This window comes from Hypomesus transpacificus, chromosome 3, assembly GCF_021917145.1.
Source record: "Hypomesus transpacificus isolate Combined female chromosome 3, fHypTra1, whole genome shotgun sequence".
In the NCBI taxonomy this organism is placed as follows: Eukaryota; Metazoa; Chordata; class Actinopteri; order Osmeriformes; family Osmeridae; genus Hypomesus; species Hypomesus transpacificus.
In genome coordinates this window covers 2888811-2901865 of record NC_061062.1, presented here as the reverse complement: position 1 = coordinate 2901865, position 13055 = coordinate 2888811, and the positions used below count along the sequence as shown (strand labels likewise).

Sequence of the window (13055 nt, the reverse complement as noted above, 5' to 3'; positions counted from 1 at the left end):
GACACTGTTCCAGGGTATTGGCTTGGCTGAGGTGGGAGAGGTGAACCTGAATGGGGGTGTCAAGGTGGGACATGTGAAAGAGGACATGACAAGGTTCTTTGTGTGGACACCAAGTGGCTGCACAGACGATGTGGAGGGGCAGTAACTTAGACTCTACCATATCCATACACTGGTGGACTGGAAAAACTAATTCGAAACTCTTTTGGATTAATGGTTAATATTACAGTTGTACCCAGTTGTAACCGTGAATTGAAATGTTTTTGATTGAATGTATTGATTATTGACGTGTTGTTTGTAATTGTGTGGTTAATGTAGGATGTGACACAGTAGGTATTTGAACCTTGACCAGAAAAAATAATTTAAAAATATATTTGTATCTCCTGAATCGACGTGTGTATGCTATCTTGGTAAATAATTTGTACTGTCTTACGAGGATGAAGGTGAACGAGGTCCACGTGAACATTTACCACAAGGACAGACTGCTGTTACCAGACACACAACATAGATGAGTTGATATGTAATTTTGTCGGACGGTCTTTGTCCTTTGTCCGCCCCAGGGCTGTTCCCCCCCCTCGTTCCTACAACCAGAGTCAACACACGTTCAGAAGTGGCCTTGGTGGGGTGGACTCAGAAGACAGACCCAACCAGCAACTGTTTTAAAACATGAAGGAACCGGCATACACCCTCAGCCCCATGGCGCTTGTGTGTCTGATGTCTAATGTCCTGTCAAAAGTTCTGTTAAGTGCTACTATAAACCCCACACCAACAAAAATGTTCATTTGTATCACGTGAACATCAAGCACAAAACACAAAGTCATGGCAAACAATGTTTATTGTCAATAAAAATTTGCAACTATACAATACGTCCCATAAATAACCGTTGAGAAAATAAATCAGACTGTACACATCACTGTGTATGTTCCATTGGCCAACTGGGCAGTGCAGGGGATGTACTGAGGAGAAGTTTCACAGAGAGCTAGTGGTCAAAGTAACTTTGACTCTTTAAAGACAACCACAGCTTAGCACTCAGAATACCAACTATTAACGTGAGTAAATAAATCTGTGTGCAGAAGCAGTAAGCACAAAGTCCAATCTACACACAAACGCATGCTTTAGGATTGTGCCTGTCCTGTGCAGCTGTACTGTGATGTACTGCTACATTCATTTCTTACTGGCTGGCTTTATCTTATACATTCATTATTCTGTATGCTCTGGTAGAACAGCAATTCGATTTGCCTCGTTCAACTCACTGAAAGCAGAGCTTAAGAGAGCAAACAACATAATTGTTATTTTTATCGGGGCTTCAGTGCTAAAATGTAGTCAATACAGTATGCACGCACGTACACACACACACACATACCCGCGCGCACACACACAAACACACACACACATAGACACAGTAGAGCACAGATCAGACCCAATGTGATCATTAACAAAGAGGCCTGTTTGTGTGGACATGGTAATTACCAATAATTCACCTGGTATCTATCAGTAGTTTTCCATTATATACAAATGCATAAAAACAAGTTGCAAGTCCACTGTTGTCTGAATGAAGTAATTTAAAAGGTTTTTTTTCTCCCCAAAAAAGCACTGACTATAGCAAGGCATGTTTGCAGATGACTTGCTGCCATTACTCAGCAATAATCACATTTCACAACAAAAACTAAAATGTTTCTTTCAGTCGATATGTACAAAGTTTGCTACCTACAGTTTGTTGTAAAATGGTAAAAACAGCAAATGTGGTACAAAATGACCATCCTATACTCTCTGATCCTTTGGTAGTAGGCTTCCCGTCATTATTATCATCATGAGAAACTACAATTACAAGTCTGTGACAAAACACATCTTGAAATACCTCTTTGAATTGATGTTGAAGACAAGGTTTGATGGGCAGTATTTACTAACATATTACATATCAAAAGATTTACTTCAACCTGAACCAAGGATATGGCTTCTTTGCCTCAATGCTTTCACACCATAAGTTCATATATAAACAATGTTTTTAAATAAATTCAAAATACCAATTTGCAGCTGAGAGACAGAAAAAAAAAAGTCCTTAGGGGCTCCAGTGTGTGCAGGTTAGGGGCTCCAGTGTGTGCAGGTTAGGGTCTCCAGTGTGTGCAGGTTAGGGTCTCCAGTGTGTGCAGGTTAGGGTCTCCAGTGTGTGCAGGTTAGGGTCTCCAGTGTGTACAGGTTAGGGGCTCCAGTGAGAAGGTGGGTGGGGGAGGGGGTAAAGGGGGATGGGACAGTGTTGATGATGCCTCATGTGGGCGGGGGCCCGTTTGTGTATCTCAGCATGGGGTAAAAGGAGCGTGCAAAGTTGTTGGACATGGTGCAGCTGTAGTCCTCCTCAGACAGGGGCACCAGGCAGGCCAGCACCAGCAGCAGCAGCAGGAGCAGGTGGAGGGGGAAGGCGGCACGCAGCACCCGCTGGAAGAAAGGCCGCGCTGGGGACGAGTCCCTCGTCTCCTCCCTGGAGAAGGAGACACCCACACACACACACCCGTCAGCATCCACAGGAACATGTCACATGGCTGACGTCTTGACTGACAGACGCACGTATACAGTATCAGAAAGGTGTTATTAACATGTTTTTATGTTGTGATGTGTAGCTTGGTGGTAGAAAATTTGCCTATGGATCAAGAGCTCCCAGGTTCAAATCCCCCCTCCCCTGTATGTCACTTTTGATGAAAGCATTTGCTAATTGAGTACATGGCAAAACTGTTGTATTGTTTGTGTTACAGCGGTAGAAAGTAAAGTGTGAAGGTTCCGCTGGATGAGGTTGACTCGACCCTTGTGTTAGAAGGGTCACACACATTCAGCATATACCTTTTAGAAATGGGGGGCTGTGTTCCAGGAAGTTGTTTTCCAGATTCCTACACAAACATGCACAAGCAGCCACACACACGAGGGGCACACAAACACACACACAAGCACGCACAGGCACACACACACACCAACACACACAGGCACAGGACACACACAACAACAAAAAATATTAGATGTGATTCTATTTCAAGCAGTATGTGATTCAACAGCTTTGATAGGTGAATGAAGCTGAAAGCATTGACAAAGACTTGCATGCGCCACACAGCCTGTAGAAAAACCTGAGTGCTCTGTCAAAAGTAGTCTTTGGAAAAGCACAAACTCCATTAGGCTACTCTGGGAGGTCTATGGCTGCATGCAGTACAGTATCGTACCTTCTTTCTTAGCAGAGGACGGTCGAGAGATCTTAGGCCCACACTGTCCACCTCTGAACCTGTCGGACAGGATTCCTGAGACACACAAACAGAAAACAAACATTGAGAACACCGGTTAAGTCACGCGACCAAACAAATGTCTCAGTTGATCCGGTATGTTCATAACCGTGTAACAAAACACCCGACTTCACAACAAAGCTTATGGAGGTGTTCCTAGGGAGACGTACCAGTCTGTCCTGCAGCACGAGCAGGTCGCCGGCCACCTGGCGCAGAAGGAGACAAAGCTTGTTGCCGATGACGTGGACCTTCTCCTTGGCCTCCAGGCTGTCCTCGGTGGTGGGCTCCAGGAGAAGCTGGGAGGAGATGTCCTGCAGGGAGGACACCTGCAGCTGCCGACCGCGCAGCTGCTCCCGCAGAGCCTGCAGGGGGCGCGAGAGAGCACGGTTAGGCTCAGCGCCAGAGCGAGTGACGTCCTGTGTGAAACCAGCACTGGCCGGTCAAACGTCGACAGTGGTCGGAACGAGCCGCCGCTTACCGTGAGCGCGTCTCTGTGCTTCAGGAGGGCGTCGCGCGAGACGGCGCGGTCGCGGATGTTGACGGCGTAGCGCGTGCTTTCAGCGCGGGAAAGCCACAGCAGCAGCGAGTGCAGGGTCTCCTGGAACTCCTGGAGCACACACACAAGGTCAAATTCAAACATTTATTCATTTATTCATTTCAAACACACCCATTCCAAAAACACCAATACACATTAAAGCACAAATCAATTTTGATCTGGACCTTTTTTCTGGACCACCTTTTTTACAAGCAGCATCACTTCACGTGTACGTACTGCCTGTTGTGATGTGACGTACAACCATAGAAGTGCACCTTAAACAACCATAAAACACTTAAGGATCGTATAAAGAGTTGTGCGTGTGTCTCGTCACCTGACACTGCATGAGGGTGCTATGCAGCCCCTCCTCCCAGCTGTCCAGGCTGGAGCAGGCCTGGGCCCATCTGAGGTTGGCACAGCGCAGAGCTTCCTGCAGCTCCTGGAGCTCAGCACTGTCGCCCTGCTCGAAGCTACGGCCACTCAGGTTGATGGTGATCATCAGAGACTTGTTACTGTTGAAGGTCTTCTGCATCTCCTGGATGGGGCGGAAGCAAGGCTTTCGTTAAGACTTTACGCCCGTTTTGGAAATTGTCGTTGTCGCTAAGGAATCGGAATCACAAATTCCATTTGTGTCGTGTTCGATTGTGAATTCCGTTCTGGAAACAGCCCGGGCGACTACCTTGAGCTTCTGGATGTTTTCCTCCATGTCTCGGACCCTGGTGGAGGGAGCCAGCCTCCGCAGTCCCTCCAGCTCCGACAGCACCCTGCCCAGCCAGGACGTGACATCCCTGAGGTCAGAGTTGAGCCGGTGCCAGTGCTGCAGGTCCTGCTGGATGCTGCGCTCCTCGCTGAGCGTCTGGGCCTGCAGCAGCTCCCAGCGCTGGATGACGGCCGCCCCCGCCTGCCTGTCGGCCGGGAGCAGCGAGGGGAGGCCTTGGGACTCCAGATCGTCATCGTTCAGGATCAGCTTGACCCTCTTCACACTGTCTATGCTGCCAGTGCACTCTGACATGAGCTTAGCCTGGACACACCACACACACACACAAATATGTCTTTTAGAATAGAGAGAATTATTAGTCCACAACTGAATTAGGGTGTGTGGGTGTGAATAAGTGTAAGAGTGTGTGAGTGAGTGAGCGAGCATGAGCAGGTGTGTGTGAGTGTGTGTGCTTACATAGCCCTGCTGGTGGAAGGGGGTGGCGGGGGTGAGGGTGGGTGAGGAGTCCAGGCGTCTGAAGACGTCCCTGGGAGCTCGCTTCCTCTCCAGGGGCTCTGGGGAGTGCCAGTTGGGGGGGTCCGTCACTGACTTCACTGGAGCCAGGAGAAGGAGACAAGAACAAGACAAGAGAGGGATGAGGAGAGACGCAGATAGAGAGAGACCAGGAATAGGAACCCACCTGCTTCCTCATCTGTCAAGGTCAAACATGGCGGCGTTCTCACTGCATCGCTGTCCAACACACAATACACAACAGGATGGCATGCAAAGACAAACCACAACAGAACACTGTCGTACAGTGTTCCACCCACTTCTGAGAACAGAGGTGGGTGGTTCAGGACGATGAGTGGATAAGACACAGTGAGGGCCTGTGGGACTGTTAGACCTGACCCTGTGCTCCATGGGAGACACGTCATCTAGACATGATACAGCACATTAGTGGGGTTGGAGTTTCTGAGAGGAGAAGCAACTCAAAGTCTCTCTCTTGAATAAAGTGAAATAACCAGCTTGATGGGATCAGCAAAGCTGAGGTATGCAGTCTTTAAAGTGGTGGGATGGGTGGTGAGGCTGGAGGGGGGTGAGGCTGGAGGGGGGTGAGGGTGGAGGGGGGTGAGGCTGGAGGGGGGTGAGGGTGGAGGGGGGTGAGGCTGGAGGGGGGTGAGGCTGGAGGGGGGTGAGGGTGGAGGGGGGTGAGGGTGGAGGGGGGTGAGGCTGGAGGGGGGTGAGGCTGGAGGGGGGTGAGGGTGGAGGGGGGTGAGGGTGGAGGGGGGTGAGGCTGGAGGGGGGTTGAGGGTGGAGGGGGGGGGGTCATGCCTGGCCACAAGGCACATGCTGGAGGCAGAGTGCCTACCCGAGGCTGCTTTCAGCGCTCTGGAAGTCGCCTTAACAAAGGACTCAGAGCTCTCAGCGACCTCTACCTCTGAAAGGAAGAAAAGGTGGGTCAGTGGAGCTTAATGGGCCCCCTCAAAAACTCCTCACCAAACTTCACTCGACCCTGGTGACAAAGAACAAACTAAAGAGAGAGACAGAGGCAGAGAGAGAGAAACAGAGAAAGAGAGAGAGGCAGAGAGAGAGAGACAGAGAAAGAGAGAGAGGCAGAGAGAGAGAGACTGAGAGAGAGAGAGAGGCAGAGAGAGAGAGACAGAGAAAGAGATAAAGAGACAGAGAGTGAGAGACAGAGAAATAAGCTGAGTGAAGTGGATCTGAGAGAGGTCACCTGACAGTGCGCTGTAGAAGGTAACATCTTCCTCGTCCTCGTGAGAAGAAGACCCCCCCACGTCGACCGTGTGGTCCCACTCCAGGGGGATGGAGTCCACGCTGACCGGGGTCCCCCGACCGGAGCGCTCCAGGGGCGGGGCCAGCAGGTGACACACCCCCTGCCGGCACGCTGACTCCACCCCCACGGAGCCCTCGTCTTCCTCCTTCTCCTCATCATCGTCCTCCTCCTCCCTCCAGGACCCTCCGGGCAGCTCTCCCGAGTCCTCCAGGTCTGTGTCGCGGTCAGACAGGTCTCTCTCGTCATCGAGGACCTGGGCAGGAAACAAGCTCTCAATAAACAACATCAAACACATGTTGCTAATTCGATTTATAACTGCTATTTAGATATAAATCTCATCGGTATGACAACTTGATTTCACTTTGTATGGCTGAATAACAGGTGGAGTCTGAAAGGTTGACCAGGTGAGCTCGACACCATGCTGGAGAATAACCATGCATTCCTGTAGCAGCAGACGCCTCTACCCAAAACGGCCCACGGTCGGAATTTGAACCTTTGATCTGCAGTCCAATGCTCTACCACTGAGCTCCACCCTTGAGCTTGTGTCCTTGGGCAAGGCACTTCACCCTACTTACCTCGGGGGGAATGTCCCTGTACTTACTCTAAGTCACTCTGGATAAGAGCGTCTTCTAAATGACTAAAAGGTAAACGTAGCGGCGTGAGACTGACCTGTCTGTTGGTGAGGCGGTGGTGGAAGCGGGCCACCCTGCCAAACACCTCCTGGCAGTATGAGTGCAGCTCCTCCAGCTCGTCCTCAATCAGCACGGCGTCCAGCGGCGCACTCTTCTGGATCAGGACCTCCCCGAACACGATGAGGGCGTCGATCTTGTTGGTGTTCAGCGTGATCTCCTGCTGGAAGCCCTGCGGTGGCGAGGGAGAGCGACGGAGAGCGAGGGAGAGCGAGTGAAAGCGAGAGAGAGCGAGAGAGAGCGAGTGAGAGCGAGAGAGAGCGAGAGAGAGCGAGGGAGAGCGAGGGAGAGCGAGAGAGAGCGAGGGAGAGCGAGGGAGAGCGAGAGAGAGCGAGGGAGAGCGAGGGAGAGCGAGAGAGAGCGAGGGAGAGCGAGAGAGAGCGAGGGAGAGCGAGTGAAAGCGAGAGAGAGCGACAGAGAGCGAGTGAGAGCGAGGGAGAGCGAGAGAGAGCGAGGGAGAGCGAGAGAGAGCGAGAGAGAGCGAGGGAGAGCGAGGGAGAGCGAGAGAGAGCGAGGGAGAGCGAGTGAAAGCGAGAGAGAGCGACAGAGAGCGAGTGAGAGCGAGAGAGAGCGAGGGAGAGCGAGAGAGAGCGAGAGAGAGCGAGGGAGAGCGAGAGAGAGCGAGTGAAAGCGAGAGAGAGCGAGAGAGAGCGAGTGAGAGCGAGAGAGAGCGAGGGAGAGCGAGGGAGAGCGAGGGAGAGCGAGAGAGAGCGAGGGAGAGCGAGGGAGAGCGAGAGAGAGCGAGGGAGAGCGAGTGAGAGCGAGGGAGAGCGAGGGAGAGCGAGAGAGAGCGAGGGAGAGCGAGGGAGAGCGAGTGAGAGCGAGGGAGAGCGAGAGAGAGCGAGGGAGAGCGAGAGAGAGCGAGGGAGAGCGAGGGAGAGCGAGGGAGAGCGAGAGAGAGCGAGAGAGAGCGAGAGAGAGCGAGGGAGAGCGAGGGAGAGCGAGAGAGAGCGAGGGAGAGCGAGTGAAAGCGAGAGAGAGCGACAGAGAGCGAGTGAGAGCGAGAGAGAGCGAGGGAGAGCGAGGGAGAGCGAGAGAGAGCGAGGGAGAGCGAGAGAGAGCGAGAGAGAGCGAGGGAGAGCGAGAGAGAGCGAGGGAGAGCGAGTGAAAGCGAGAGAGAGCGAGAGAGAGCGAGTGAGAGCGAGAGAGAGCGAGGGAGAGCGAGGGAGAGCGAGGGAGAGCGAGACAGAGCGAGGGAGAGCGAGGGAGAGCGAGGGAGAGCGAGGGAGAGCGAGAGAGAGCGAGAGAGAGCGAGGGAGAGCGAGGGAGAGCGAGAGAGAGCGAGGGAGAGCGAGGGAGAGCGAGTGAGAGCGAGGGAGAGCGAGAGAGAGCGAGGGAGAGCGAGAGAGAGCGAGGGAGAGCGAGAGAGAGCGAGGGAGAGCGAGAGAGAGCGAGGGAGAGCGAGGGAGAGCGAGAGAGAGCGAGGGAGAGCGAGTGAAAGCGAGAGAGAGCGACAGAGAGCGAGTGAGAGCGAGGGAGAGCGAGAGAGAGCGAGGGAGAGCGAGGGAGAGCGAGAGAGAGCGAGGGAGAGCGAGAGAGAGCGAGAGAGAGCGAGGGAGAGCGAGAGAGAGCGAGGGAGAGCGAGTGAAAGCGAGAGAGAGCGACAGAGAGCGAGTGAGAGCGAGGGAGAGCGAGAGAGAGCGAGGGAGAGCGAGGGAGAGCGAGGGAGAGCGAGGGAGAGCGAGACAGAGCGAGGGAGAGCGAGGGAGAGCGAGACAGAGCGAGGGAGAGCGAGACAGAGCGAGGGAGAGCGAGAGAGAGCGAGGGAGAGCGAGACAGAGCGAGGGAGAGCGAGGGAGAGCGAGGGAGAGCGAGGGAGAGCGAGGGAGAGCGAGGGAGAGCGAGACAGAGCGAGGGAGAGCGAGGGAGAGCGAGGGAGAGCGAGGGAGAGCGTCAGCAGCCAGTAAACACACTCTGGCGTCGGCACACCTTCAGGAGCGTTCACACACAGTTCAGAGCCCCGCTGTACGCTGGTAGCAGGGTCTGGCTATGAGCAGAAGAGCAGCCCGGTTAGACTAGGGGTGAAGGGGCATGGCAGAGCTTACGTTGAGCTGCCTCATCTTGTCCTCGATGTCGCTCTGGGAGAAGTGCTCCACGTTGGTGAGCTGGAGGTCCATCTCAGTCAGCCAGACCAGGATGGCCTCGCGCGTGCCTTCAAAGTCCTCCCTCTGAGAGGTGAAGTGCTGGGGAAACACAGGGACCAGGGTGACAACATGCTAAACATGACCTTCTTTCGTGACACACTGGTGCATTCCAATCATTCCGTATATTTTTTTTTGAATGGTTCCATCAATTTAAATTACATCAATGTGAATGTCTTTGTTTTGTGGTGCAGGGGCCAGTGGTTAGTATGACATTCTCTGACAGGAGGGGCTACAAAGGACAGATGCCACCTGCAGACTGACTCTATCTGATCAGGACTGTGGAATTCTTTGATTAACTCTGATCTCAAAACAGCGACTGAAATATCCCTCTTCTGGTGTGGGCCACACGTCTCTAACGGAAACGGCTGCTTAGCAACGTGACTCGTCTTGCTTGGTCACCGTCTGGGAAATGACCTTAATACACCAGGGCTTAGCTGATCAGCCCCAAGGAGAAACTCAGCAATCCACACTACAGCCTCCTTATCTGACCCCCCAGACCAGCGCCCTCTTCAGGAGCACTGCTGCCACTACAGGCAGAGACCAGACCTGCTGCTGGAGTTCTCCTCTCCAGCTTACAGCTTCCAACCCTCACAGCTGACATCCACACTAAGAATAGCTGGCAGACCTAACCCTTTATCCTCAAGAGGATCTACAAACTACAACATGCCTGTGAGAGAAACAATACAGGATGATCCCTTGACCGGAATGACCCCCTTTCCAACTAGAGTTTGTCTTGCCAATAGTGAATCCAGAGTCTTGTTAAATGTACAGTAGATGCCACAGTATAGTAACACCCTGACCCTTGACCTCTAACCCTGCCCTCTCACCTTCAGTCTGCGGAGAATGGCGGCCACCCTCTTCTGCAGGCTGTCCCAGCGCTGGTTCCCTTCGTGGACCATGACCTTGAGCTTGCTGGCTGCGTCGGTGCGGTTCTCCCTGGCCAGGCGGCGGTACTGCTTGTTGACCAGCTCCAGCTGGGTCAGACGCTCGTGGACCTGCCTCTGGAAGGCCTGCGGGGGGGGGGGGGGGGGGGGGGGGAGGCAGGGAGGAGGGGGGGGGGGCGGAGGAGGGGGGGGGGGGGGGGGAGGAGACAGCAAGAATGTAAGGACTCTCACCAAACTGGTTTATTTGATTATTTTAAAGCAGTGTATAGCTACATAAAGATGGATATCATTTAGGGTGAGGCAACAATGGAGGACTTCAGCAGAGCTCAGATTAACCAGTCTAATCTCTTTTAGTAATCCATACTGCCGGACCAAAAACTTCTTCTGTGGGCAGTCTCAACCCCACCACCATCATACGAATGACAGAAACACTAGTGTAGCCCTGGATGAACAAATGGAACTGAGAGTGTTCTGTGTTGACGTCATGTGGGTGACTTAGCGGACCTCAAACTTCTTGAGCTCCTCCTTGGCGCTGGTGTAGAGGACCTCGGAGGAGGCCGGGTTGGCAGCCGTGCGCTCCGCCGTCCTCAGCCAGTCCTCGAAGCGCGAGTAGTCGTCCATGAACTTACACCACAGTCGCCATGTCTCCTCAATCCTGACAGGAAGGAGGAGAAGGAGGAGAGGAAGGAGAGGAAGGAAGAGAGGAGAAGGAGGAGGAGTGGAAGGAGGAGGAAAGGAAGCACAGCAAAGAAGAGCAAAGGAACAAAATAACATCCATAAGAAATTCAAAATAAACAATTTAACAAAAAAACGTCAATAAATCACGTTAACGGGGAACAACTTGTGAGCAATATGCGGTGTGTCTGCATCCAGGTCTCCTGTGTGTGTGTTGGTGTTTGTATGTGTATGCTGGTGTTTGTGTGTGTGTGTTTGTGTGTGTGTGTGTTGGTGTGTCCCTCACTTCATCCTCCTCTCCATGGACATGGCACAGATGTTCCTCCAGCGGCGGTCCAGGCTGCGGCTGGTCTGCTGGATGGAGTCGCTCTCTGTGTCACTCCCACAGGCGTCTGCATCGTGGAGCAGCACGTCACACAGGGTCAACACCGACGCCACCCCCTCTGTGTGCTGCTCAATGTCCCTCTGCAGGTCCTACACACACACACACACTATCAGTTCTCAGTTCTTCAAGGTTCTTGGAGCACCTACACGAGAACATAGAAGGAAAGGTTTTCTAGAGCTGCTACTTTAGTTGTTGCACCGGCAACTTAGAGCTCAGTCTTGCCAGAGCCCTTTTCTCCACTTTCAGAGCTCTCCGTCCTCTTTAATGACAGGAGCAGACTCTGCTCTGCTACAGAAGCAGGTATGAAGCCCTTGGCCCGTCTCGCTCTCTTTCTCTCCTCCGTTCTCATCCTCTCTCTGTGGTGAGTGGGTGGACTAGAAATGCTAAAGTCCATTTCTCTGTACACTCGGAGCTTTTCCACGCCCTGGCTTTCACATCAGCACACGTCGGGAACCCTCTCAGCCTGATGTGAGTCTCCTAACAGCCCCTGCTCTCCGCACCCTGCTGGGGCTTCTATTACGGTGCAGCGCTCGGATGTCCAGAAATCACTTAAGTCTTCTGCTTCAATCAGACCCGTTGCCAACGTGTTCTCTCAGTTCCCCACAGAACCACAGAAGAAGAACAGGTATGGGGCACTCCAGGAGCTCACTGGATAAGTGAGCTTTCCATTTCGGCTGAGGCCTGGGTTCGAATCCGGCCCCGGGCCCTTTGCTGCATGCCTATCCTTCTCTCTCTATACCTTTCCTGTCACGCTTCACTTACAAACGGGGCCAAGAACGCATAAAAACTGACGGAACTTGGAGCAGGCACGCGCTCCTGGTCGTGCCTCTGACCGTACCTGCAGCTCTGCCAGCTTCTTGTGGATCTCGTCGCTGTGGCAGACGCTGTAGACCACGGGCTTGTTGAGCTGGGACTCCACACGGGACAGCCAGGTCCGCAGGTTGCTCATGTTCTTGTCAAGCTGCTGCACCGTCACCAGGGTCTCTCTCAGCTTCCTCACCCTGCAGGGACAGAAACACAGCAGCCCGTCAGCCAATAAGGGGGCCAGATCCCCTGTGGGGACACAAACACAGCAGCCCGTCAGCCAATCAGGGGGCCAGATCCCCTGTGGGGACACAAACACAGCAACCCGTCAGCCAATCAGGGGGCCAGATCCCCTGCAGGGGCACAAACACAGCAGCCCGTCAGCCAATCAGGGGGCCAGATCCCCTGCAGGGGCACAAACACAGCAGCCCGTCAGCCAATCAGGGGGCCAGATCCCCGCCCCCCCATCCGTGATGTCATCGGCTGTGGCTTTAACCTCACCCTTCCTCTCCTATTTGACCTGTGGAATGTTCTAGAGGAGACAGGGCTGCGACAGTAGGTCACACTGAATGTATACAGCACATGCTTCCCCTTTCAGTGGAATGTTTGACTGCGATTCTGTGATGTCCCGAAGCATACGAGCTCAGCTAAACCTCACAACGCGACAGCTTTGAACAGCTGACGTAACCATGACGAATGAGAGGTCATACTGCCAAAACTCTGCCATCGTTCCCCTAAAACGCATCCTTTGGTCTTCACACTATGTGATTATCATAGTTCTCATTCTCACCGACACAAGAGCGGGGGGAGCCACTAGCGCAATGCATGCTGGGAGCAGAAGTGACCTACATCAGCCTGCCCTTCTAAATGACGTCGCAGGAAGAATGTGAAACAGAACCGGCATTCCAGCTTGACTAACCGGCCAACGACCCGCATAGGTGTGTTCTCCAGAACGCACGGACAACAATACAATGTAGCATTCCACAGTCATGTGACCTAACATAGAACACTCCACTGACAGCTCCCACAAATCAACCCATTTGCGTGTGTACGTGTGTACGTGTGTGTTTACACATGAACTGTCTGATTCACGTTCATGCTGCTACGTCACTGCAGAGTGTGTAGATAGACTGACACCCCGGTTGTCAAGGTGACTGGTGTTTGCTCCTGGTCTTCAGCTAGACATACGG

At 53.2% G+C, this 13055-nt stretch overlaps 2 protein-coding genes across 5 annotated transcripts in view; one reads left to right on the top strand and one right to left on the bottom strand.

Moving 5' to 3' along the window:
* esr2b (estrogen receptor 2b) overlaps positions 1-907 on the top strand; it is a 14687-nt gene extending 13780 nt beyond the window's left edge. For all 4 annotated transcript variants that reach the window (XM_047048603.1, XM_047048629.1, XM_047048612.1 and 1 more), the window contains one exon: positions 1-907. This exon is cut by the window's left edge and continues 393 nt beyond it. The gene's annotated coding sequence lies outside the window, so the exon portion shown is untranslated.
* A 1075-nt stretch (positions 908-1982) lies between these two features.
* Positions 1983-13055, bottom strand: part of syne2b (spectrin repeat containing, nuclear envelope 2b) — a 79039-nt gene continuing 67966 nt past the window's right edge. The window contains exons 112-127 of the mRNA XM_047051399.1: positions 11900-12062; positions 10963-11150; positions 10506-10656; positions 9945-10127; positions 9019-9156; positions 6954-7145; positions 6225-6537; positions 5859-5927; positions 4967-5103; positions 4472-4813; positions 4127-4327; positions 3736-3864; positions 3428-3619; positions 3201-3275; positions 2830-2876; positions 1983-2473 (exon numbers count right to left, since the gene is read on the bottom strand). Of these exons, the coding sequence (XP_046907355.1) occupies positions 2263-2473; positions 2830-2876; positions 3201-3275; positions 3428-3619; positions 3736-3864; positions 4127-4327; positions 4472-4813; positions 4967-5103; positions 5859-5927; positions 6225-6537; positions 6954-7145; positions 9019-9156; positions 9945-10127; positions 10506-10656; positions 10963-11150; positions 11900-12062 (2731 nt within the window). The 3' untranslated portion in view covers positions 1983-2262. The remainder of the gene's footprint in view (positions 2474-2829; positions 2877-3200; positions 3276-3427; positions 3620-3735; positions 3865-4126; positions 4328-4471; positions 4814-4966; positions 5104-5858; positions 5928-6224; positions 6538-6953; positions 7146-9018; positions 9157-9944; positions 10128-10505; positions 10657-10962; positions 11151-11899; positions 12063-13055) is intronic.